Source organism: Herpailurus yagouaroundi, unplaced genomic scaffold, assembly GCF_014898765.1.
Source record: "Herpailurus yagouaroundi ecotype Mexico unplaced genomic scaffold, PumYag 28, whole genome shotgun sequence".
In the NCBI taxonomy this organism is placed as follows: domain Eukaryota; kingdom Metazoa; phylum Chordata; class Mammalia; order Carnivora; family Felidae; genus Herpailurus; species Herpailurus yagouaroundi.
This window is the reverse complement of record NW_024412376.1, coordinates 28,694,494-28,720,797: the sequence shown is the minus strand read 5'-3', so window position 1 is coordinate 28,720,797 and position 26,304 is coordinate 28,694,494. Positions and strand designations below refer to the sequence as shown.

The 26,304-nt window shown below is 33.0% G+C and overlaps 1 protein-coding gene across 6 annotated transcripts in view; it reads right to left on the bottom strand.

The window, feature by feature from the left end:
- Window positions 1–26,304, bottom strand: part of FSTL5 (follistatin like 5) — a 795,291-nt gene that overhangs the window by 148,658 nt on the left and 620,329 nt on the right. For all 6 annotated transcript variants that reach the window (XM_040471352.1, XM_040471359.1, XM_040471338.1 and 3 more), the window contains 2 exons: window positions 5,532–5,693; window positions 1,041–1,175 (listed from right to left, as the gene is read on the bottom strand). In XM_040471352.1, coding sequence (XP_040327286.1) covers window positions 1,041–1,175; window positions 5,532–5,693 — 297 coding nt within the window. The remainder of the gene's footprint in view (window positions 1–1,040; window positions 1,176–5,531; window positions 5,694–26,304) is intronic.

The window sequence follows — 26,304 nt, the reverse complement described above, 5'->3', positions numbered from 1 at the left end:
TAAGAATTTTCTTTAAAAAAACTTTTTTTAATGTTTATTTACCTTTGAGACAGAGACAGACACAGAATGCGATTGGGGGAGGGGTAGAGTGAGAGGGAGAATCCGAAGCAGGCTCCAGGCTCCAAAAGCTGTCAGCACAGAGCCAGATCCAGATCCGGGACTCCAACTCACAAGCCCTGAGATCATTACCTGAGCCGAAGTGGGCCTCCCAACCAACTGAGCCGCCCAGGTGACCCAAGAATTTTCTTTTTAAATATTTGCTTGCAATGATGGTTGAACTAGTGAGACCAAATATAGATAAAGATATACTAGTAGTCAGGACTTGGATAAGATCTTTCTCCCTGCTTGGATCCACCAATATCTACCTATACTCGTTGATTTAAAGAGAAATAAGATTCCTGAGACAATGCTTTAACCTTGTTCAAGAACTCAATTGAGAAATAGGCATGCCAAACTAGACAGTCCTCCAAGTATCAGGGCCCTGCAACAAATTACAATAATTAGATTTGTAAAATCATCTAACAAATCAGATTGAGGAGCAAGGGTAATAGTCATTCCAAGTACATCCAGACCCAATCTTAAAACAACCATCCTGTGGCATATGCGCACTGGGGGAAGAAAGTGTCCGTGACTTTTCTCATAGAGAGCACATTTGATAAATCATGGTACTTGGAGTTCCAAGCAATTTAGCTATAACTAAAAATCCATCTTGTGCATCCCCACTCTATCCATATCTCTTTCGCTACGTAATAGTTGTGTTGTTCTTGTTGTTGTTTTGTTTTGTTTTGTTTTGTTTTGTTTTGTTTTGTTTTAAAAAAAGAATGAATGGTACATTTTTCCCCATTACTTCATGATACAATCGGGAAACGTCGGCAGTGATGGCAAAGCATTTCTAGCACTAAATGGAGAAAACAGCCCAGGGATTGATGTTGGTGGCAGGGCAGTGAGCTCTTAAGGTGGCAGTAACCACAGAGACTGCTGCAGAAAAGCCCTCCTCTATAGCCAGTCGCGCTTTGTGAGGGCGAGTGTTCGATACATACGGGTCTTTCTGGCAGAATCTTCCACGAAAAGAGAAGAGATGTCTTCATCCACTCCTGCTTCATTCTTTGCGATACAAGTGTATGCTCCTGTATCTTCATAGCGCACATTGCTTATATGAACCTCGCTGCCATTTGCTGAAAACAGAAGGCAAATGCAACTTGTAAACTCCAATTTCAGTTTTGGTACAGTGCTTTCCGATTACACAGTCAAACAGTTCCCTTAGCTTGTCCTAATTAAACTGCTTTCCTTCCTACTTTCATGCTTTGGAGGCACGCCAAATTATTCCAAAAGCATTCAAGTGTTTCATAAACTGTGTTGTCATTCTGCTAACAGAGAACCCAAAACTCTGTATCAAATGCACACGCTTTATATTTTATATTTATTTCTTATTTCCTACTTGGTATAGGTATTTCATATTGATAACTATAATTCCATTTATTTATTTATTTTTAGTATTCAAAATTCACTTTGTCTTAAGTTTTACAAAATTTTAAAATAATAACAATAAGTTTTATATACAGGAGAATACATATAAAAAGACTTCATAAAGGAATTAAGCCAGCTACATCATACAAGTATAGTGCAATTACCACTTGTCAAGTACATTATTGAGCGTGTATTAAATATCTGGAATTATAAGGTAAGGGAACTATTAAGTAAGGAAAACAGAAAGATAAAAACACATGATTTGTCTGCAAGATTTCAATCTTTTGCCAGGAATATATGTAAACAATATTATAATATGGAAATTAACACTGTCAATGTATAACCAAAGGGTTAAGGGAATAATAGCTCAACTTTTAAATCTTAGTAAAATAATTTTTTAAGCTAATCCCTAATTAATGAGTTGTATTCCCTAATGGGGATACCAGAGTATAATTAAAAACTGACTATATGTAGGAAATATACAAGGTGGTGTTACACATATTATGTGTTAATTGTCCTAAGTAATACATAATTATCAGAAGCAGAATCCAAGACTCAGAGAATGATGGTACATAAATCACTCAACTCAAAAGATGGGGGCTGGATGCCTATCAGACTCCCAAATCCAGTGTTTGTTGTGCTCATTTTTTTTTCCTCTTTTACTTTATTTCTTTAAGTCTTTCTGTGTGTGTTTGTACCCATTATTATCTAATCACAAGAACACCATGCACCATGTCCTGTGTGGTTGTCTGGCAGAAAAACAGTGGGAAAAGAGCTTGAAATGCGAGTGGCTCTCAAGGGATGTGAATAGGAGGATATGGAGAGGCAGCGAGTGTTTGGGGAGAAAGAGCCAGACTACTTGAACCTCTTTCTCACTTTGTAGATGTTATTACACACCTCCACCATCCCCCCACCCCCATCCATTGTTGAGAGTCACTACTCCAAAAGGGAGGTTGGTGATTTGTTTTTGTTTTTGTTTCTTTGCTGTAAAAGGCCTGGTAAATATTTTGTGCTTTATAAGCCATATCATATCTGTGACAACTGCCCACTTCTGCCATACTGGCATAAAGGAGCCATGACAATACTTTACAACATGAGTGTGGCTGTGTTCTAAAGGCAAACAAAAACAAAGCCGCCCCCCCTCCCCCAATTGACTTTATTCACAAAACAGGCATTTTCCCAGATCTGGCTTGTGGACCTTAGTTGGCAGACCCCTGCTCTGAAAAATAAGGAGTGAACATGCATTTAAGCCTGCCTCAGCTTCTTGTTTTACATGAAATATGGCTCTCTCCAAAGAACATACTTTTTCTTAAGACCCACAACTTCACAACTTCAATTCTCTAGATTTGTTTTGAAATATCGTCAATTTATTCCTTCCTTAAACTTTCTCTTCTCAATATTCTTATATGTTCTCCTAACCTACATGCCTCACTGTCTTCCTCCTTCTCTACATAATCCACCATTTCTAAATATTTTCTACTCTATTGCCAGAATGAGCAATTCCCTCGTCCATTTATCATTCTGACACACAGGCCTTACTAACTGCCCAAACTGCAACAAGCTGACATATCTCCACACTTGGTGTCTCTGTATCTAGTTTTTTTGAGTACATTAAGAGACTACTGCATAGGCAAATTTACAGATTTTGAAATTCACAGTTTTCAGTTTGCAAGATGTTCAATGCTACTTGCTATTTATTTCACCTGACCTTTATGGTTACATGCCTTTCATTTCCTGCTCCATTTTTATTTCAAATCTTTACTATGTTTGATGTTTCCCATCGTAATTATAACTTCTTAATCTACACAAGTGACCTTGCTTTTAAATAATGAAATACATACATGTAATCAGAAAGTAAACTCAAATCATTTTGCAGTATACATGGTTATTAAATCATCACATTTTATTACCTTAAACTAACACAATGTTATGTCAATTATATTTCAGTAAAAGCTGGGAAAACGAGTTAGGCCAATTTCCTATTTCCATCTACATTTTTACATTTATTTACATTTCAAAGGAAACTCTCTCCTGCTTCTTTGCAAGGGAAATCTCTCTTTTCTTTCTGATTTCTATGATTATTTGGTCATCCTTCCTCACCTCCATCATCTCCACATCTTTTTCCTTACTAATATTCCTTCAAATTGATGCACTGTTTAAGAAAAAATATCTTTATTTGCCCTAATTCTTACCCTCAGTGGCAGCTAACTTTTCTTTTTCTTCCTTTCAAAACTGGAGAGATTTTTATACTTCCTACTTCCTTTTCATTTCCAAACCCACTGAAGACTAATTGCTACTATCACTGCTTTTTTAAATGTCAAAAGGCCAAACCTAATCACCTAACTCACAAATACATTTCAGTGACTTTCCTTAACCTTTCTATGCATTTGACATTGTTGAACACTTTCCCATACTTAGCTTTGTTTTCTTCTGTAGAATCACCTTAATTTCATGCTTCCTTGTTGATTTTCAGTCTCCTTGTGTTATTTACCTTGATTTGCCTTCCAATTAAACATTTCTGCTTTTCTAAGATTTTACTTCCTCTCATTAACATATCATCTCATCCATGGACATAGTTATGGAGTCTGTGCCTAGACTTGGACCTCACATATTAATGCCAACTAAGCATTTGTTGAATAAATGGATAATTGAATAACTATAGTATTTGGTAATATGTAATCATATAGAAAGTCCTATGAAATTCAACACTCCAATGCACTCAGAGTTATCTCGTAGGTTGTGTTCCCCACTCACCTTTCATTTGTCACATTCTCTCAAAATTTTAGCTATTTTCTCGTTTTTAAAAATGATAATAGCTATCCTACAAGGGCCCACACTCTTTCAATATTGAATCTAGAGTGTAACCAAACCCCTGAATTTACCTCCCTGTATATTCCTAGAGGCAAAGATATAACTTGCCCATCTAATATGGCTTACTAGTATTAAATGGGCAAGAGATGACAAAATCAGAAACTAATTAGAACTTTCTTCACTTTAATTTGTGTTAATCAGATCAATCTTCTTCTCTTCTAAGATTATAGACACTAAAGATATGATCAGCAGATGTAAACATGTTGGTTTACTTATATTAATATGGAGATTTGTAGCATTCAGGTTTTAAAGGTCAAAATTACTTTCCCATGTCATTTTTGAAAAAAAAAATAGTAGATATTTCAAAAAAAAGTATTTAAAAACATATATTGAAACATTCTTTGTCAAAGTGGAATAAGAATTGATGTCTGTGCTTATAGAAATAATGCCAAAATGAAAATACATTCATTTCTAGCAGTATGAATTGCAGGAATTTAAAGCAAGCAATAAAGAATACCATGTCATGCAACAGATACTCCAGTAAAATGACCTGTCATGTTCTACTCTTGATGGTGGAAATAAGATATACATTTTTCAACCTACTGGTATAATCAACATATATGCAACTGTTTTTGCACAAAGATATTTTTTGTTTTCTACTTACCACATATTAATGATTATTATATGTGTAATAATTGATTAATTATAGTTACACATTAGATTATTAAAATTTAGGATATTTTATAAATTAGAATTCAATAATAATATTCATAACCTTAAACCAATTTGGTAATGTTTTTATTTTCCTCTGTCTTCATTTGCAAAGTATACTACAAAACATCCACTAAGGAATTTCCATATTATTTATACTTCCTATAATGTATTTTAAAAGTATGATTTAAACATTTAATTGGCCCCTGCAGAAAGGTATTCTCTGAAGACATCCACCTATTCTGTTCAGCATATCTGCTATAATCCATAAGACAAGTATTTAAAAGATACATAATATAATATTTTATTTATTGCTAAAATAATGACATAATTAGTATGACAAAATTATTATTGAAAACACTAAAAATAGTAAAGGGCTCTATTTCAGATATAATGTGTTAGAAACAGCTATATTATTTTCATACTCATGACATTTTGTTGTCATCTACCTTTTTTTTTTAAGTCACGTCAACTGTGTTATAAATTTTAATGTAAAATGTCCACATGGTCATTTGAGAGGAGAAAATGAAACTGAAAAGCACCTTGAAGTGTGAGTTGTTTGGACAGCTTTGGTGTAATATCGATTCCATTCTTCAGCCAGCCAAGCTGAGGGTTTGGTATGCCCTCTGCATGGCACCTGAGACTTGCAGTTACCCCAGGTTCTCGAGCCTGACTCTCTGGATACACCCGGATCACTGGAGGGACTACAAGAAGAAATGGGAAAAAAGTGAGTTACTAAGCCATATTCTGTGATTTTCCAAAAATTGCAATATGATAAAATTGCTAATTATATATTCTAATGATATGTAATTCCGCAGATCTTAGTTTCCAAATATCAATAGCTCCAAAATTTTGCCACTATTCCTTGCATCAAGGTCATTATGAGACTGTGTCAGGAAAAATACAAGCTGAGCCTGGAATATCCTGTTTTGGTAATAAAGGAGGTTTTCGAAAATGATAGAAACAACAATAAAATACAGAATCCAAGGGTGCCTGGGTGGCTCAGTTGCTTAAGCATCTGAGTTCAGCTCAAGTCATCAGCTCACTGTTCATGAATTCGAGCCCCACATCAGGCTCCATGCTGACAGCTCAGAGACGGGAACCTACTTCGGATTCTGTGTCTCCCTCTCTCTCTGCTCCTCCCTTGCTCCCTCTCTGTCTCTCTCAAAAATAAACACATTATAAACAAAAAAATCTTAAAAACAAAACACAAAAGCCAGCTTAAAGGGGCTCATATTTGCCAAATATATGAAAATTTGGGCATTAAAATAATTAACAACTCTAAAGAACTATAAGGAACAAAATAAGACTTTAAGAATTCAGTTATAGGGTCCCCTGGGTGACTCGGTCGGTTAAGCATTCAACTTCTGCTCAGGTCATGATCTAGCAGTTCATGAGTTTGAGCTCCACATCGGGCTCCGTGCTGACAGCTCAGAGCCTGGAGCCTACTTCAGATTCTGTGTCTCCTTCTCTCTCTACCCCTCCCCCACTCATGCTCTGTCTCTCTCTCTCAAAAATAAATAAAACATAAAAAATTTAAAAAAAGAATTCAGTTATATAAACAAATAATGAATATATAAATGAGAAAGAACAAAAATATTTTCCTTACCATAGCATGTTTAAAAGATCAGAGTAACAATTATATTTATAGAAGCATCCAAAAAATAAAATATTTAGAAATATTTAGAATATTTAGAAATGAAATTAACCAAGGAGGTGTAAGATTTTTACACTGAACACTGCAAAATGAGTTGAAAGAATTTAAAGAAAAACACATAAGTGCAAAGTCATGTGTTTATTAATTGAAATAATTAATTAGTAGGACAGTAAGAATGGGTAAGAATTGTCTGTGGGATGATAAGACTCCAAAAAAATCGATCTATAGATACAATGTAATCCCAATCAAAATTCCAACTGCATTTTTTTTGTAGAAATGGAAGAGCTAATCTTCAGCTTTATATGGAACTACAAGGGACCCCAAATAGCCAAAACAATCTTGAAAAAGAAGACAAAACTGGAGGTCTCATATATCCCAATTTTCAAATGTATATATATGTAGACAACACACACACATATAGTATAGTAATCAAAACAATGTGATAACTGGCATAAAGAGAAAAATCAAATCTATGGATATAGACTTGGGATGCCAAAATAAACCTATTAATCTACGGTTAATGGATTTTCAACAAGGATTCCAGAAAAGAGTCTTTTCAAGAATTGATTCTGAAACAACTGGATATCCATATGAAAAAGAATGAACTTGAACCCCTACCTCACAACATATATAAAAATTAACTCAAAATTAATCAGACTTAAATGTAGGAACTGAAATAATAAAACACTTAGAAGAAAACATAAGGATAAATTATCCTGACTTTATATTTTACCATGGTTTCTTAGATATGACCCCAAAATACAAGCAACAAAAGAAAAATTAATAAACTGAACTCATTAAAATTAAAATTTGGGGTGCTCAAAGGACACTATCAAGAAAGTATAAACACAACTCACAGAGTAAAAACATATTTGCAAATTATATCTGATAACATACTAGTATCTAGTATATATAATGAGCTGTTATAACCTAGCAACAAAAGACTAACATCCCCTTCCACACAGCAAAGGAAATTGTCAGCAAAATGAAAAGGAAACCTATAAATGGGAGGAACTATTTGTAAGCCAGATATCTGATAAGTCATTAATATATAAATATACAATGAAATCATATAATTTAACAGAAAAAAAGCAAATAAAAATGGGCAAAGTATCTAAACAGACATTTTTTAATGAAGACATACAATGACCAACAGGTTAATGACAAGGTACTCAACATTACTCAACATTACTGCTTATCAGGTAAATGCAAACCAAAACCACTTCATATTTGTTAGGATGTCTATTTTAAAAGGTAAGAGATAACAACCATTGGTAAGGATATGGAGAAAACAGAGCCCTTGTACACTGCTGGTGGACATGTAAATTGGTACAAACACTATGGAAAATAGTATGGGGGCTCCTACAAAAATTAAAAATAGAACTACTTCCAAGTCAGTAAATTCTAACTTTATGCTCAAGTAAGCTTTAACTGACACAGATTCCTTCTGAACTTTATCCTCAATATTCTCCCAGGAAAAATAAGACTGGATTTGTGTATCTTCTTTTACCCTGTGTCAGTTCTTCTGCTGATAGAAAATAATACCATCAGCAATAATACTTTGAGAGTAAAAATAATAATATGTTCATAGATGCCATAGAATATTTGTGTTGTACTTCCTATAGTCATGTTGCTTTAAAGATGAGTCACATAGAAGTTTGAAGCCTTCCCCAGGACACAGAGCTTGTTAGAGTCCAGAGTTGAGATGAAACTCCAGGAGGCCATGATTCCTCAGCCAATGTTCTTTGCTTTTCATGCTGTCCCTAATCAACCTGCCTGATCTTGGTCTCTAATAGCCACTGAATTTAGCCAATAGGAAAAAAAAAATACACAAAAATCTGAAGGGTAGTAAAAACATGTTCCAAATTTGACTGATCAGTAATTCCTATGGCAATCAATCAGTCAGCCAATCATAAAAATTACCTTAGAATCCAGCAGTCCCACTACTGGGTATATACCCAAAGGAAACAAAATCACTATCTTTAGAGAGATAACTGTAGTCTTATGTTCAAGCAGCATTATTCGCAATAGCCAAGGTAAGGAAACAAACTTAAGTGCCCATCAATGGCTGAGTGATAAAGAAAATATGGTATATATATATGACGAAATATTATTCAGCCTTACAAAGGACATTCTGTCATTTGTAAGAACACAGAAGGCATATTGTAAGTGAAATAAACCAGACAGAGAAAAAAAGATACTGTATGGATGACTTATATGTAAAACTTAAAAACAACAACAAACAGCAATAAAACCAACAACAGTAAGAAAATTATGTTGACTGCAACCTCAGAAAAGACCTAATACCAGACCATCTGCTTAAGCTGTTCTCAAATTCTTTAGTTGTCTCATTTCTCTGCTTATAATCTCATAACTCTATATCTCTATTTTCCTGTTATCTCATATGAAAACAAATGTTATTTTAAACCACTAAGTTTGAGGATAATTTATTGTTCACTAATCTCTCTCTCTCTCTCTCTCTCTATGTGTGTGTGTGTATATATATATATATATATATATATATATATATATTATCTGCACTGCCAGCGCAGAGCCCAACATGGGGCTCAAACCCACGAACTGTGAGATCATGACCTGAGCCAAAATGAAAAGCCGGACACTTAACCAACTGAGCCACCCAGGTGCCTTTAGCATTTGTTATTTAGAATGACCATGAAAGCATATGCACCCTGCATTTGCCTTAGTAATAATATGACTTGGTAAATAAAGAAAAACACTATGGTTTTAGTGAAAAAATTTTCTGCAGGAGCTATCTTAGCAGAAGACAATGGACAGATATGCTCACCTAGGCCATTTTGCTCTTTGGTTAACTAATATACTTTGAACTACCTGATTTCTTTTATTTTCACCCAATGGAATGCCAGTCAAAGATGCAATGTGGATAACTAAACTGGGAGACTCTCTTTAGGATCTCAACTTTAGACCTAAGTTAATTTCACCACTGTTCTTTCTAGTGACTGGAGGAGCCATTGTATATACAAATTAGATTGACTAATGAATAAATGTCAGCCTTCTAGATTTACTGAAGATATAAAAGCAATTCAAACCAAGAGACTAGTTGAAGCCACAATCAGGACTATAGATATGTTTATCATCCTACTGTCCCCTTCTTTTTGGCTGTGTACGAGAGTTCTTAAACTAGACTCAAATCAGCTCTGATATGGAGACAAAGGGAAAGAAGGGGTCCTCAAAAAGTCCCAGTAATCCTTTGAATTTGCAGCTGCTTCTTTACTTTGTGAATTGCCTTTAATAGTTTCAGGAGCAGAGAAATATTAAACTTCCAAAATTCTGAACACCAGATTTTTGCTACATCCTTTCCCCCTCTCCTAAATATAATTCCAAAGAAATGCAATACACACATCTGCAACAGCGATGGGAGTAAACCAAGCTCTGATTTTTTGTTAACCTCAATGACTATTTAAATGGTTTATTTTGAAATATCAAATATATTTTCAAAAATAGTCTTCATAAATTTCTGTACATGCTTTCTGGTGACCTAACGCACGTATTTTGGTATTGGGTACATATCTAAAAGCCCAGGGTAATTTCTATACCATTTTATTACATTGGAGGTTCAAGTAAATAACTTTTTAAAGAGATACAGTAATAAACTTCCAGCAAAACCACATTACCATAAGATCTGGAGTAAAGAGACTTCTTTCATATACTCAGACCCAATCTTTAATCTCTTGACCACTCGAAAGTGAGTTAGAAGATGAGCTTTTTAAAAAGACTTTCATAGAGTGCCAAAATGGAAATCTACTCTTTCAGTAAACATTTAATAAAGGAAAGTGTATCTTGCCACAAAACTCATAGCCAAAGTAAGGACCAAGGCTTCTTGAAATATTATTTGGAATAGCAAAAAATTGAGACAATCTACATACATTGAAAATTAGTCTGAAAAGAAGTACATCAGTCAACTCAATGATAACAATAGATTCTAGGGGCTCCTGGGTGGCTCAGTTGGTTGAGTGTCTGACTTCATCTCAGGTCTTGATCTCATGGTTCATAGTTTGAGTCCCATACAGGGCTTGCTTCTGTCAGCCTGTCAGCATAGAACCCACTTCACATCCTCTGTCCCCTTCTGTCTTTGCCCCTTTCCAGCTCACACTCTCTCTCTTTCTCAAACAAAACAAAACAACAAAAACAATAAATTCTACATCTTTTCTATTAAAAATTGTAGATATTATATGGGTCACCTATACTGTCACTGATACTCCCCAAAGAACAGCTTTTCAAATAAGATGTTCAATTTCCCCCTGCATTCCTAGTTGTTTCTACCTTATTGATACATTTGCACGTGAACTGAAAGGAAAATAATAATAATTTTTGTCATATTGAACTTTTATACCCAAATATATAATATTACATTTTGAAAAAATCCTAATACTTATATTGTATGCTTCTTCTTTACTATATGGATACCAAGTGATTGTCTGAAAGCTATCTCTTAACTTAGACACCAAATTGAAGGATAAGTGATTGGCATAACAACTACTTAACCTCGGTGACAAGCTACACATTTAAAAGTAGGTTATTTTTCCCGGGATACATATTATGAAATATAAATGACGATTGATGGCAGCCTGAATTAAAAAGTCAATAACCCTCCAGAGAGCATTTCAAGTCATTTGTTACCGTCATTTTTAGTTAAGAAGCTCACTCTATGAACTTATCTTTCCTTTCTACTGGTATTGCATAAATAAAGAAACTGAGGAAGACCACCAAAGGGTTTTCACATTGGATTTAGAATATTATTTGTGTGTGTTATCATGAAAATCTTTAATTTTTTTAATGTTTATTTATTTTTGAGAGAGTGAGAGAGAGACAAAGTGTCAATAGAGGAGGGGCAGAGAGAGAGAGGGAGACACAGAATCTAAAGAAGGCTTCCGGCTCTGAGCTGTCAGCAGAGAGCCTGATGCGGGGCTAAAACTCATGAACAGGAGCTCATCACCTGAGCTGAAGTCAGAGGCTTAACTGACTGAGCAACTCCAGCGCCCCTATCATGAAAAACTTTAAATTACAGGTTCCCAGTATTTTAAGCAAAATGTAATATGTAAAGGTTAGTGTCTATACACTGAACATTTTCTAATGACATTCAGTGTAGCACTAAAATAACTCAGGAAGCACTTTAAACTGGTTGAATTTATTTGGCATAACATTGTCTAATAAAGTCAAATAATATCTATATTAAATAGATAATATTATGTGCTTATATGTACTAAACATTTAAGTAGTTGAGTTTACATACTGTTCAAATTCATTCTATAAAATATAACGAAATAAACTTCTGTGCCTTAAAATGGAAGAGATCTAAGAGGATGCAAATATATGAATTCTTTCATTAATAAAACTTAAAAAACATAAAATAGGAGTTTTGAAATAATAATTTACAGACAATTAGTGAGCAACTTCTGAGTGTAGCAAATTGAGCTAGATGATGTTCTCTCTCCATCTCCCACACACTCTGTTTTATGCATTAACATATTGAGTGAATGTTGAATTCAGGTTTTGAAATTAGCCAAGTGAACACTGGAAAAAATGCATTCTTGGCCTAAACTGTCTTATCTGGTACTGATTATAAAATAAACATATTTACTGGATTTAACTACTTGGAATCTAAATATAAAGTCTGAATTCGGTGTTTAGCAGTTATATATAAGGTATATTTGGGGTCCTTGAAAAATAGTATTTTAAATGTCAAGGTCAAATAAATGTCAGTTCATTTATAGTAATTTGAAGAGGGATTAATGATTCACCTTAAATGGACATAACTTATGGAAACCCAACTCTTCTTTCTATAAGACAGTTAAAATAAATATCATGTGACTATATTGAACTAATATAATAAAACTGTATTTAATTTACCTGATGGTTCTTACAGCATAAAGTAAAAGTAATTGGATACTGTATATGGAGGACTAAGAATAGGTACTTAAGGCTAATACTTTTTTAACTAATTATAGAAAATAAAATGGAAATGAGGTTCTGATACTAAATATTAAATTTTGAATCAAAAAAGTAGCTAAGCTAAAGAAAATATTGCATAATTAGTACAATTATATTTGTTAGATCTTTCTTCCTGGAAACTTTGGGGTCCTAATGGAATCATTTGTGAAGATTTATCAGCTCAAAACCATAAAGTATTGAATAATAATAGGTATAAAGCTTAGTAAAGGTTGATGTATATATTTCTTAAAGATCTATAATAACTTCATTGTATTAAAATATATCAGTGCTATTCTCAATACTAGGAGTGTCTAATAGAATCTAATAATCTTCCTCATCTAGTATTAGAAAAGATCTATTGAAAAAATAGATCTCTATAATACTAAAACCTGATTTTTTGCTCCTTTAGCTTTCATTCTGTGATCTTTCTTTAGAAACTGCTGCACCATTATCAGAAAGTATAAAAACAGCATAACCTGGGTACTTTGGAAGCCTGATTTTGGAGTCAGGAAGCAGAGGTCACTGACCCAATACGGTGACTGCAATCTAACTGAAAACAAAAATGAATTTAAGGTGACTTGTCAGGTCACTGGTATGTTTACTGGTATGTAAACAACTAAACATTAGATATTTTTTTCTTTTTCTTGATGCCATTATCTTGCACTCTTTTGAAGGATTCTATCACTGCTCTTCCACAAATTATTCACACAGCTGCGACTGTTACAAAAGGTTCTAAGAAAGCTTGAGGGTAAGAATATAAATGTCTCTGAAGTAGTGCTGACTCACAACGGCATCTGGATTGTTCTGTTTGTATTATGACTTCCTTTGTCATTAAAGCAACTTTCCTATGAAAAATTACAGACAGAGTTTAATAAATATTTTAAATGCTACTGAGCTTGTCCAATGCCTTTTGTCTCTGACATTATTAAAGCCATCAATTTCTCTTTAACTTTGTCCCAAAGCAGTCTTTTTATATTCATGACTTTCACACTGCCTCTTGTCAATATTACAAAACTCTCTGATCACATTATTGCAGGCTTCATAAAAATGTAGAGGATACAACAAATGTTGAAGGCAAAATATAAATAACAGCAACATACTTATGGTCATAAACTTTTGCAATTTTTTATTGGGTCTTCCTATTTATCCTACAGTATTGTAACAAATCACAACTTTTTAAGCTATTTTGAAAGGAACAGGAGTCTATCCTACTTTAACAAACTTAGATCCATTAATAGCTATCTTTAAAGTTAGTGGCCCTTTTAAGGCCCAATTTTGAAAAATCTCAAAAGCCCTCATTTACAGAAATGCTCTCTGAAACAAAAGAAAGCATAACAAAAGCATTCAAGGCAATAATATAAAATGTTATTTTTCTAAATCTATGAAAAAAGAACTAATGAAAAAATTAATGTTATGTCTGGTACATGATGTATACTGTTTTTTTTTCTTTAGACTGTATTTACTTTCATTTAATATATATTTAGTTTTAAAAAATTGGGGAGATCTCAAATGAATTATTTGAGGCAGGGAGTGTGCATCATAGAACATTATAGTAACCACTCCACATGCACACCTGAAAATTTGAATGTATCTCTAACACTTATTCTATGCTCTAAGGAATAAAATATCCAATTTCTCTAAGTCTCAGTTTCCCCACTTGTCAAGTGTGAAACCCTTCCTAGGATGAAATTGATGAAAAGAAACAAAGTATGACAAGTTGAAATATTAGGTGTCTTAACTCATACACTTTACTTTCCAGAAATCATATTTTTGCCATTACTTGCAGAATGACTGAGACTTAATAGGAGAAATAACAAATGCACATATTTTTACTAGTCAATATCAATTGATTAGTAGAAATGGACATTTTGAAGACCTAAATTGGAAGTGGCCAAAACTTATGTATGGGTTCAATACAATATAAAAGCTATGATTGATCAGCAAAATCTGCCAAGACTGGAGAAAGGGAAATGGAAGCCCAGACACATTTTGCAAATTTGTTTAATTTCAATATACAACATTAGATATAAACCCTATCTCAATACAATATGTAATGAGATATATTCAAAGCTGTCTGTAACTATTCTAAACAGGTCAAGTGAATCTTCTAAGCTCTTCCTCAATCACATTTGTACCCTATTGGTCACATAACAAGTAAGTGTATGCTTACTCTGTAAAAAGACTGTGTTTGTGACTAAGAAGTAAGAAAAACAATTGTATTAATTAGAGCCCAAAAAGATATAGAAAATATATGTTATTCAATATAATATTAAAATGTGTGGCCAAAAAGACAACTTTCCTTAAAGCTATCATTCTACCTAGACCTATCTTCCACCATTTGTATAAGGAATTGTAAGAACTTTAAATATATGTGAGACCATAAAATATGAAACACTTTGTATCAGACAGGATCACTCAATTTACAGATCTTAGATCACACCCTGGAATTAAATCATTTTGGAAAACTTAGTCTAAATCTTCCAGTGTGTGTTTCTTCACTCGAAAAAAAAAATGATGATGAAACAACGTGATGGCTCTTTAAAATATAAAATGCTTTGCAAATGGAGAGGAATACATTTATGGTTAATATTGTTGATTCAAATGTTGGTGGAAGTCTTCAATAGAGAAGATGATGAAAATTGCAAATGTAAAATAATTTTGTTCAGAGATTTTCTTATTGCAAACTACTCTATGTAAAAAACAAAAAAGAAAAAAATCTTTAGGTTTACGGGGTTAAATTCATCTACAGTTATGCCAATTTAGCTAGTCCACAATTCCACGTCGGACATATATACTTTTTATTACGGATTGATCTCCAGATTTAGCAATGTGAAGTAATTTCTTAAGAAACTACCTAATTCACCTAGAGCAATTTTTATGCATGCTAACACACTGAGGATTATAAATATAATTTCCTAATTTCAAAATGAGCTTTTTGATATGAATCATAAATGCAATCTACCTGTAATTAGAGATAGTCACATAATACTAAGCCATAATATTAATTTACTAAAAGTGTACAGATAGTTCATTTGAAAAAAGACACTCTTATTATAAAATTTTATTTTTTATTTTTAAAAATTTACATCCAAATTAGTTAGCATATAGTGCAACAATGATTTCAGGAGTAGACTCCTTAATGCCCCTTACCCATTTAGCCCATCCCCCCTCCCAAATCCCTCCAGTAACCTTCAGTTTGTTCTCCATATTTATGAGTCTCTTATGTTTTGTCCCCCTCCTTGTTTTTATATTATTTTTGTTTCCTTTCCTTTATGTTCATCTGTTTTGTCTCTGAAAGTCCTCATCTGCTAAGTGAAATTAGTCAGAGAAAGACAAAAATCATATGACTTCACTCATATGAGAAAAGACACTCTTGAATAAAGCAGCAGTAAGCTTTGTTTTAAGCAAACATTATTTTATTTATATTTTAATGAACAGTTATCAAAAGAAATCTTTAAGTTTTAAAACTACAAACAAAACTCTGGCCTCAAAAATTACCTTACTAAGCATAAACCTTATTAAACAAAGACATACATATGACTACTTTTTATTAAAATACTTTATTATTTAAACTTTTCATTGGTAAATTGACAAGGACCTTTTTTTAGGATTTTTAACTTTTTTATCTGCAAGAAAAACCTTCATGGCATACATAGAAATTTGCTCTCAACTGAGGACGACTATGCTATTTTAGACTTAGTGCATTTGATAATTTTCAGAATACCCCCTAACTTAATGGACAGTGACATGGGTTTTTTCCCTTCTAGTCAAAACCTAATGATTTTATCTTACACAGGCATGATCAGAATCTATCCCTGCTTCATCTAAGTATATGAACCACATGAAACCAGACCAATCAGTTTGAGGTCAATTTTTAGCACGTACAGCCCCCTGTAGGTGGAAACTTCTTAAGCTTTCTTTTTTTTTTTAATCATAAAATTAGCATATTAGTACCTCAAAAGATTTTTGAGAGAAAGATATCATGTATGTATAAAAACCATCAAAATACTGAAAAACAGAAATTGCTCATTCATGTTGGCTCTAATTTATTTCTTTCTAATTTCTTCTTACTGATTTCTTAATATACTGCATATTTATTATTAAAAACACATAATATATAAGAGGAATATAAAATATTAATTGCCTCTCTCATCACAGATGATTGAAATGACCAGTTTTAACCTTTCAGTGTACTTTAAATTTTACCTCTATCCTTATACAGTGTATACAAATGTTTGTAACTCAAATAGGAACTTATTCTTTATACATTACTTTTGATTTTTTTATTTTAGATATCTTAGACATATTTTAGGACAATATGTGTAAATTAGTTTATTGTTTTTAATAGATTAATTTAATAATTTTTACAGTAAGGGTTATAATAATGTATTCAACAATTTTAATGATGACTAGGGGTCACAGTTTCACACTATTATATACACAATTGCGCATAAAAATCATTCTTGTACCAAGGCATGCAGGTGGCTCAGTTGGTTAAGTGGTTCACTCTTGGTTTCGGCTCAGGTCATGATCTGAGGATTTAGTGAATTCAATCCCCACTTTGGGCTCTGTGCTGGCAGCAAGGAGTCTGCCTGGGATTCTCTCTCCTCTCTCTACCCCTGCCCCATCGTGTTGTCTCTGTCTCTCTCAAAATAAATAAATAAGCATTAAAAAAAATCATTCTTGTACCTACATACTACTGTTGCTTTCAATTTTTCAGATTAACCGAATCAAAGAATTGCTACATTAAAAAGTACATACATTTAAAATTGAATGTCAGATGACTTAGCTAACATGTACAAATCCCTTCTCCCCAAACTAACCAATGTGTGGGAGGGTCCACTTTCCACAAATTCACCTGAAATGCATGTTATCATTGTTTTAATTTGGCAAATGGTTTCTCATTTTAAATAAATTGAATTTCACTGATTGCTACTTGAATACGTTTTCCTATACTCATTAGTCATTTTGATTTCTTCTATGAAAAGGCCTGTTCACAGCTTTTACCCATTTTTCTTGTAAGTATATAGGGATACATATTCAACTAGAGAAACCTACAATAATCTTTTATCCCTTATTTGTGTGTAAATGTTTTATCTAGTCTATTTTAAATAATTACAAAACAGAATATTTTTATTTAAGGTAACCCATGAAAATCTCTTTTATTACTACTGGATTTCTTGTCTTGCTAAAGAAAAATGCACACATGTTGCCATCTTCAATTAAATAAATGTTTTCCTGAACAATGAACACCCTAAATTTATTTTTCTTCTTAAAACAATTCTATTTATAATTAGATTACAATCTAGTTTATAATCCAATTTTTGGATGAATGTTTAAAATTTTTACATATAGTGTGAAGACACAATTTTCTTTCAATGATATTGATTACTTTTTATACATCATTCAAGAATAAAGCAATATATTCTCAATAATTGGGTATCCTTTCTTCATCACACTGTATAATTTGTCAATCACTATATATATTTCCATTGTACATTTTCTGTGTTTATTTTTTTTATGCATCATATATACATACATATATTTTCACACTTAAAATGATTTTATAAATTTACTGACTGCATTTCTTTCTGGTAATTTATTCACCTCATGAATTTTACCTATATTCTTTGGTTAATGTAGATTTAAATTAGGCTTTATTATCCCTTACAACAAATTCATTCACACTAGTGTTCATCTTATCATTTTCCCCCCACATTTATTCTTTTATTAGAAGACGTTGAGGGAGCGTAAAGAGAAAAAAAGAGATGTAGGGAGGAAGAGAAGAAGAAAGAAAAACAGAGAAAGGGAAGGAAAAACGAATCCTTGGAATTCTGGTTGAAACTGAATTAAATGCACAATTATAGAAGCTGTGCAATTATTTTAATATAGGATATCTCCCAGTCTAAGAACATAGTATATTTCTCCATTTATTAACATTAGGTTTGAAGTCCTTTAGATTCTGGATTTTTTCTATTAAGTTTTTTTAATATTTTCCTTTTTTGCTGTTAATGAGAAATGTGTTTCTATATATTCATAAGTAGTTAAGTGCCAATGAGCACTAATTTTCTTTTAGTAAAAAAAGCTTTTAGATATTTGATCTCTTGGGATTCAAAGGTAAGCCATCATATCATCAGCAAATATATTAAAAAAACTGTCAATCTTGTAACATTTATGTTTTTAAACTTCAAAACAATTTGAATGAGGATTAATTATGGATGATATATGATAGTATGGCTTATTTTGGTGTTAAAGGAAACATCCATTATATTAGGTAGCATTTTAAAAATAAGCATTGTAAGGTATGGATTGATTTTTTTGGTATCTAATTTAGTATACTATGGTATATTAATTTGACCAGTTATGTTTCACTTTTCAGCATTATATATATATATAGACATGAACACATATGAAAATGAATATATATGTATATACATATATATAACTCAGTGAGTATGTTTGAGATATATATGTCATATTTAGATTATAGATAGATGGATGGCTGGATGGCCATAGCATTAGTTCTGTCATCTGTCTGTCTACTTATATCTAAACACAACATATATATCTCACATATACTCATGGAGTCATTACAATCTCCATTCCTTTGCTTAAACTTTATTCATTTAATCTGTCAAATATTTTATAAGTTTATTTATTTCTGAGAGAGAGAATGAGAGAGAGAGAGAGAGAGAGAGAGAGAGAGAGAGAGAGACCACACAGCAGGGGAGGGAGAAAGAGTTGAGGGAAAATCCCAAGTAGGTTCCACACTGTCAGCAAAGAGCTCGATGCTGGGGCTCAATCTCATGAACAAAAATCATGACCTGAGCCGAAATCAAGAGTCAGATGCTTAACGGACTGAGGCACCAGGTGCCTCAAAGTCTTTTTTAACTATATTTTAAAATCCTATCATTATACCTTTATCAAAGAATCCTTCGAGTTTTATATTTTGCTTGATGCAATTTTACTGTATATATTGGACAAATAAAAAGTTTTGATTCTTATATGTTCTTTGTATGTTGTATGTTTTTACTATGGGAAAATATTTTTCTTTATTCTAGTCAATGTGTTTAGCATAAATAAAACTTTAGCAAATATAGGTACATTACCATTGATTTAACGTAATTTATTTTCTACACATGTATTGACTAATCACTTTATTATCAATATATTTTCATTATTTCTTTTTTGGTGTTTCTTACAACTATTACATAACTGAATTTTTTTACCCAAACATTCAATTTGATGCAGAAGTTCAAACCACATATACCAATTGTGATACACATGATAGTTTTTTTCAATTTTCCATTTTATTTTAAACTTGTACATTGTTGCTGTTTCCTTTTTTTATTTTACTTTTTAAAAAAAATTAATGTTTATTTTATTTTTGAGAGAGAGAGACAGTAGAAGGGGGGGGGGGCAGACACAGAGGGAGACACAGAATCTGAAGCAGGTTCCAGGCTCCGAGCTGTCAGCACAGAGCTTGATGCAGGGCTCTAGATCATGACCTGAGTTGAAGTCAGCGCTTAACCTTTTCTTTTTCTTACCTATACTTCACTGATAAAGTTCCTTTGTATTCCTTCTTCTTCAGTTCTATTGCAAAATTCCTGTGTTTAGCTATCATATAAAAATCTTATTTGTCAAGTTATATCTAAGAATTAAATAACAGCTACTCCTACCTCAGGATGTAAGACCACCCCTATCTAAGATAGAGTTTTAGAATTCTTTTGTTTTCTTGCTTCTTTTTACTCCTGACATCCACTTTCCAACCTAGAAAAAGTAAAATAGGACCAGCAAAAACTCTAACTCAATCACATCATGGAGACAGGAATCCTTTTATTTTTCTGGTATAATTTAGGGATTAGAATTTAGAGATATATGAGCTGTCTGAGAAATAAGCAGATATTTGGCTATAGGAGAGATGGTCCAGTTTGTAATTACACAGATTTATGTCATCCTTCCTATTGCCTGCTTCTTGTAATGTTATACCCATAGTTGGAGGTTACTATTTTCTCTTTTGTTAGTGTTAACATATTATCCTTCTGTCATGGCATTATCATTGATTCATATCTCATACCTTATATAAAACCTAACCTAAAATGTACTATAAACTGCAGAACATAAAACTGTAAAACTTTTAGGAAAATACATAGGCAAAATTCTTCACTATCTAGGAATCAGCAAAGAATTATTAGATTTGACATAAAAGTACTATTCATTAAAAAAAAAAAAAAGGATTAATGGACCCCACCAAAATTTAAAACTATTGCTCTAGAAAAAAATCTGTGAAATGGATTAAAAGACAAACTACAGAGTGGACAAAATATTTATAAACCAGATATGCAACACAATAATATCTAAAGAACTATCAAAACTCAACAGTAAAAAAGCAAGCAATTCAATTAGAAAATGGTTAAAGGACATAAGAGGACATTTTATTAGAGGTGATATACAGATTGCAAGTAATCACATGAAACGATGTTTGGCTTCATTAGCCAGTGCAAATTAATATGACAATAAGATTTCACTACACATATCAGAATGGCTGAAATAGAAACAATGATAATGCCAATTGTTGGCCAGGATGCAAAGAAACTGAATCACTCATACATTGCTAGTGATAATGTAAAATAATATAAGCACTCTGTCAGTTTCAAGAAAAGAAAAATCTAAACATGTAACTACCATATGACTTAGCAATTAAATTCATGAGTATTTATCCCAGAAAAATGAAAATTTGTGTTCATATAAAAAATTCTACATGAATACTTTTTTTAAATGTTTATTGATTTCTGAGAGAGAGAGAGAAAACACAAGGGCAAGGAGGGGAAGGTAGAGGGAAGGACAGAGGATCAGAAGCGGGCTCTGCACTGACAGCAGAGAGCCCAATGCGGGACTTGTACCCATGAACCATGAGATCATGACCTGAGCTGAAATCGGTTGCTTAACCGAATGAATTAACCCCTACATGAATACCTTTTACAGTGTTATATGTAATAGAAAACAACTGGAATCAGCCTAAATTGTCCTTCCACAGGTAAATGAATAAGCAAACTTTAATATATCCATACCATGGAATACTATTCAAAAAAAAAAAAAAAAAAAAAAAAAGGAACGAACTATTGATACACACAACAACATAGATGAATCTCCAGATAACTGTGATCCATGGGGAAATAAAACCAATCCCAAAATGATATACTATGCCATATTATTTCATTTATAAAACATTCTCAAAATAATCGTATAAAGGGAGAGCAGATTAGTGATTGCTGGGGATTAATGAGGGCAGAAGAGAAGTGGGTGTGGCTATAAAAGGGCAACATTAAGGATCCTTGTGGTAATGGAACAGTGCTATATCTGCACCTGTTAATGTTCTGGCACATATCACCTGCAATATATAATCTGATCAAACCCTAGAGGTCAGTGGATATTACCACCACTTTCTGCTCCTTTCCTCTCTGAAGTATTGTCCCTTAATTAGCATATATTTTTAACAATCAAACTCTTTAAACTACTCAGTATTACCTAGGTAATTTGGCCAGAAAGACAGATTGTTCCAGCCAGGTGTATTGTAGAAAATTGGAAAAATTAAAGATAATAATTTAGAATTATTGAGAAGAGCTAATGTAAGCGTCTTTTATATAGTCTGTTATTATATATAAAAAAACAAAACTTAAAATAGAAAAATAAATATTAAATTCAGTCATAATAGTATGCTGAAAGGTACATATTCAAATTTTTACATGTTAAAATTATTTTCTGCACATTAAAATAGAATAAAAGAGAGGGATGTCTGGGTGGCTCAGTCAAGTAAGCCTCCAACTCTTGATTTGGGCTCAAGTCATGGCTTCCTTGATAGTGCAGAACCTACTTGGGATTCCCTCTCTCCCACTCTCTCCTCCCCTCACCACTCATACATGTGTGTTTCCTTTCCCTCAAAACAAATAAAAAACATTACAAAATAATAAATAATGAGACACAATGATTCATCCCTCACCATATAGGTAGTTATTGCCTAATATTTTTAGCAGAATATAGTATATAATATTAAAGTTAATTTTCTTCATTGATCAAATTTATTATTATTCAATTGATTAACAGCTTAACTAAACTTAATTCAATAACCAATGTCTATTACAGGAAGAATAACATTATTAATCACATACATAAAAATATACACATAAATACATACATATACACACATAAACACATCCATTCACACAAATACTATTTTTAACACAAGTCTAGTACTTGATGTGATAAAATAATAATTTAAAATAATCACAACACTAAGGAATTATATATTTTGAAATATATTCCTATACATGTAAGTCTCAGTTTTCCTTAAAAAGAAACTGTAGTTTTCAATTTTATCAATAGATGGCACTACTATTTACCACATTTTTTTGCTACACTATAACATAAAAAATTTGCTAAAATCCATCAGTTGATTAAATAATATATTTCCTTCTTTCTAAAAACTTATATTCAATAAATAATTATTATTCCCTTGACATGGTGATATAATACTTTAAAATATTCACTTTCAAAAATGATACAGATTTTAAAACCATGATAATTACTGTAAAATTCTTGGTATCATTCACAAAATTTCCCAGATACTTTCTAAGTAACATTTATTTTATTATTAATATTTTTAAGACAGTGTGATTTAAATGAGCATTTGCAGGAAAGATGACCACTGTAGTTGTTGGGAATAGTACTATCATTGGGTGTTTTGTTTATTACTTGCTTTTACTTTAAAATAGCTAGTGGTCTTCACTTTCTCACACCATTCACAAAAATAAACTCAAAATGGATAAAGGACCTGAATGTGAGACAGGAAACCATCAAAACCTTAGAGGAGAAAGCAGGAAAAGACCTCTCTGACCTCAGCCGTAGCAATCTCTTACTCGACACATCCCCAAAGGCAAGGGAATTAAAAGCAAAAGTGAATTACTGGGACCTTATGAAGATAAAAAGCTTCTGCACAGCAAAGGAAACAACCAACAAAACTAAAAGGCAACCAACGGAATGGGAAAAGATATTTGCAAATGACATATCGGACAAAGGGCTAGTATCCAAAATCTATAAAGAGCTCACCAAACTCCACACCCGAAAAGCAAATAACCCAGTGGAGAAATGGGCAGAAAACATGAATAGACACGTCTCTAAAGAAGACATCCGGATGGCCAACAGGCACATGAAAAGATGTTCAGCGTCGCTCCTTATCAGGGAAATACAAATCAAAACCACACTCAGGTATCACCTCACGCCAGTCAGAGTGGCCAAAATGAACAAATCGGGAGACTATAGATGCTGGAGAGGATGTGGAGAAACGGGAACCCTCTTGCACTGTTGCTGGGAATGCAAATTGGTGCAGCCGCTCTGGAAAGCAGTGTGGAGGTTCCTCAGAAAATTAAAAATAGACCTACCCTATGACCCAGCAATAGCACTGCTAGGAATTTATCCAAGGGACACAGGAGTACTGATGCATAGGGGCACTTGTACCCCAATGTTCATAGCAGCACTCTCAACAATAGCCAAATTATGGAAAGAGCCTAAATGTCCATCAACTGATGAATGGATAAAGAAATTGTGGTTTATATACACAATGGAATAGTACGTGGCAATGAGAAAAAATGAAATATGGCCTTTTGTAGCAACGTGGATGGAACTGGAGAGTGTGATGCTAAGTGAAATAAGCCATACAGAGAAAGACAGATACCATATGGTTTCACTCTTATGTGGATCCTGAGAAACTTAACAGGAACCCATGGGGGTGGGGAAGGAAAAAAAAAAAAAAAGAGGTTAGAGTGGGAGAGAGCCAAAGCATAAGAGACTGTTGAGAACTGAGAGCAAACTGAGGGTTGATGGGGGGTGGGAGGGAGGAGAGGGTGGGTGATGGGTATTGAGGAGGGCGCCTTTTGGGATGAGCACTGGGTGTTGTATGGAAACCAATTTGACAATAAATTTCATATATAAATAAAAAAAAATAAAATAAAATAGCTAGTGGTCTTAAATGAAAAAGTGATTTAGAGGAAAATTTTAAAATTTGATGGCACATGTAATCTATTAATAGTGACAGGGCACCACTGATAGTCACAAATGATCTATTTTCCATTGTTAATCCCTTATGTGTATATGACAGACAAAATTATCTGTATTTTGCTATGAAGCATATTCCCAAGTCACTCTTACAGATGTCAGTATATAGCACTCCCTCTGCTCCGGCAAAGCTTACTTAAACTAATTTGTTAGCTGGAAATGTGGAGCGGGAAGCAAAGAACTTCTCAAGGCCACCTTATGAACAAAACATAATCAGAGCCTTCCAATCCATACTGCCTTCTCACTTTCTTTCGTCATATCTTGTCTGTCATCATCATCATAGTCATCATAACTAGCAGTAACAACAACATCTTTTACCACTTGACCAATATGGAGCCTTTATATATGTCATTAAACTTCAAGAAGTATGCTTGCCTCATCATCTAAACTAAATTGAAACCTCCTTGTGCTTAATATAGGCTCAATAAATACATTAAAATAAATACCTATATAGATTTCTGAGGAAAAAAATGCTATTGCATAACCACACCTTTCTCTTTGACCTCATCTAAAATTATTAGCCTGCATAAGTGTCAAACCTGCTAAGAGAAAATGTACTCAAGCTAGCATGTGTCCATGGCCCATTTCAGAAAAGTCCTTCTTTGCACTTTGCACACAACTTTTTGGATTTGTATGATACCTCAAATTTCAAAAAGGCTGTACGGGTAGGAGTTATTTCCTTGTTTATATCACCACATTTAATTAATGACCTTATCTGTTGTGTGTTTAATTCAAGCAGTGGTTTCATCATTCTGAGACTACTATGCAAAAAACCTTTGAACATCACAGGTTTGAATTCCACTGGCCAATTTATATGCAAGTCTTTTTTGGTAAATACATACAGGACTGTAAATGTATTTTCTCTTCCTTATGGTTTTCTTAATAAAATTTTCCTTTCTCTACTTTATTGTAATATAATACCTTTAGTATACGAAATATGTATTAATTAATGGTTTATGTTATCAGTAAGGTTTCCACTCAACAATAGTCTGTTAGTAGTTAAGTTTTGGGGGAGTCAAAAGTTATATATAAATTTTTCTACTGTGAGGGGGGGTTCGCGCCTCTAACCTCCACATTATTCAAGGGTCAACTGTATATTGAGACACAAATACCACAATTACATGTAGAATGGCCAATTTTCATCAGCCCATAAGCCATTAAGTTGATTATTTTCAGTTTGTCAAAAAAATTTTTTCTAGTTCAAAAAGCAAAACAGATCAATATAGATATGCTTACTGTTTGCTATTTGCAAAGTACAAAATTAAACCTATGAGAAAGCAAAGAATTTATGAAACTTGACCCTCATTTTTTGGATATCTAAATGCAAAGCTCCATATACATTAAAACCCTAAAGAAAGATAGTTTGAAAATCAAATTCATTACTTCTTTTAAATTTTTTTACTGTTTATTCATTTTTTGGGAGACAGAGAGAGAGACAGAGTGTGAGTGGGGGGAGGGGCAGAGAGAAAGGGAGACACAGAATCCGAAGCAGGCTCCAAGCTCTGAGCTGTCAGCACAGAGCCAGACGAGGGGCTCAAACCCACAAACCATGAAATCAAGACCTGAGCCAAAGTCGG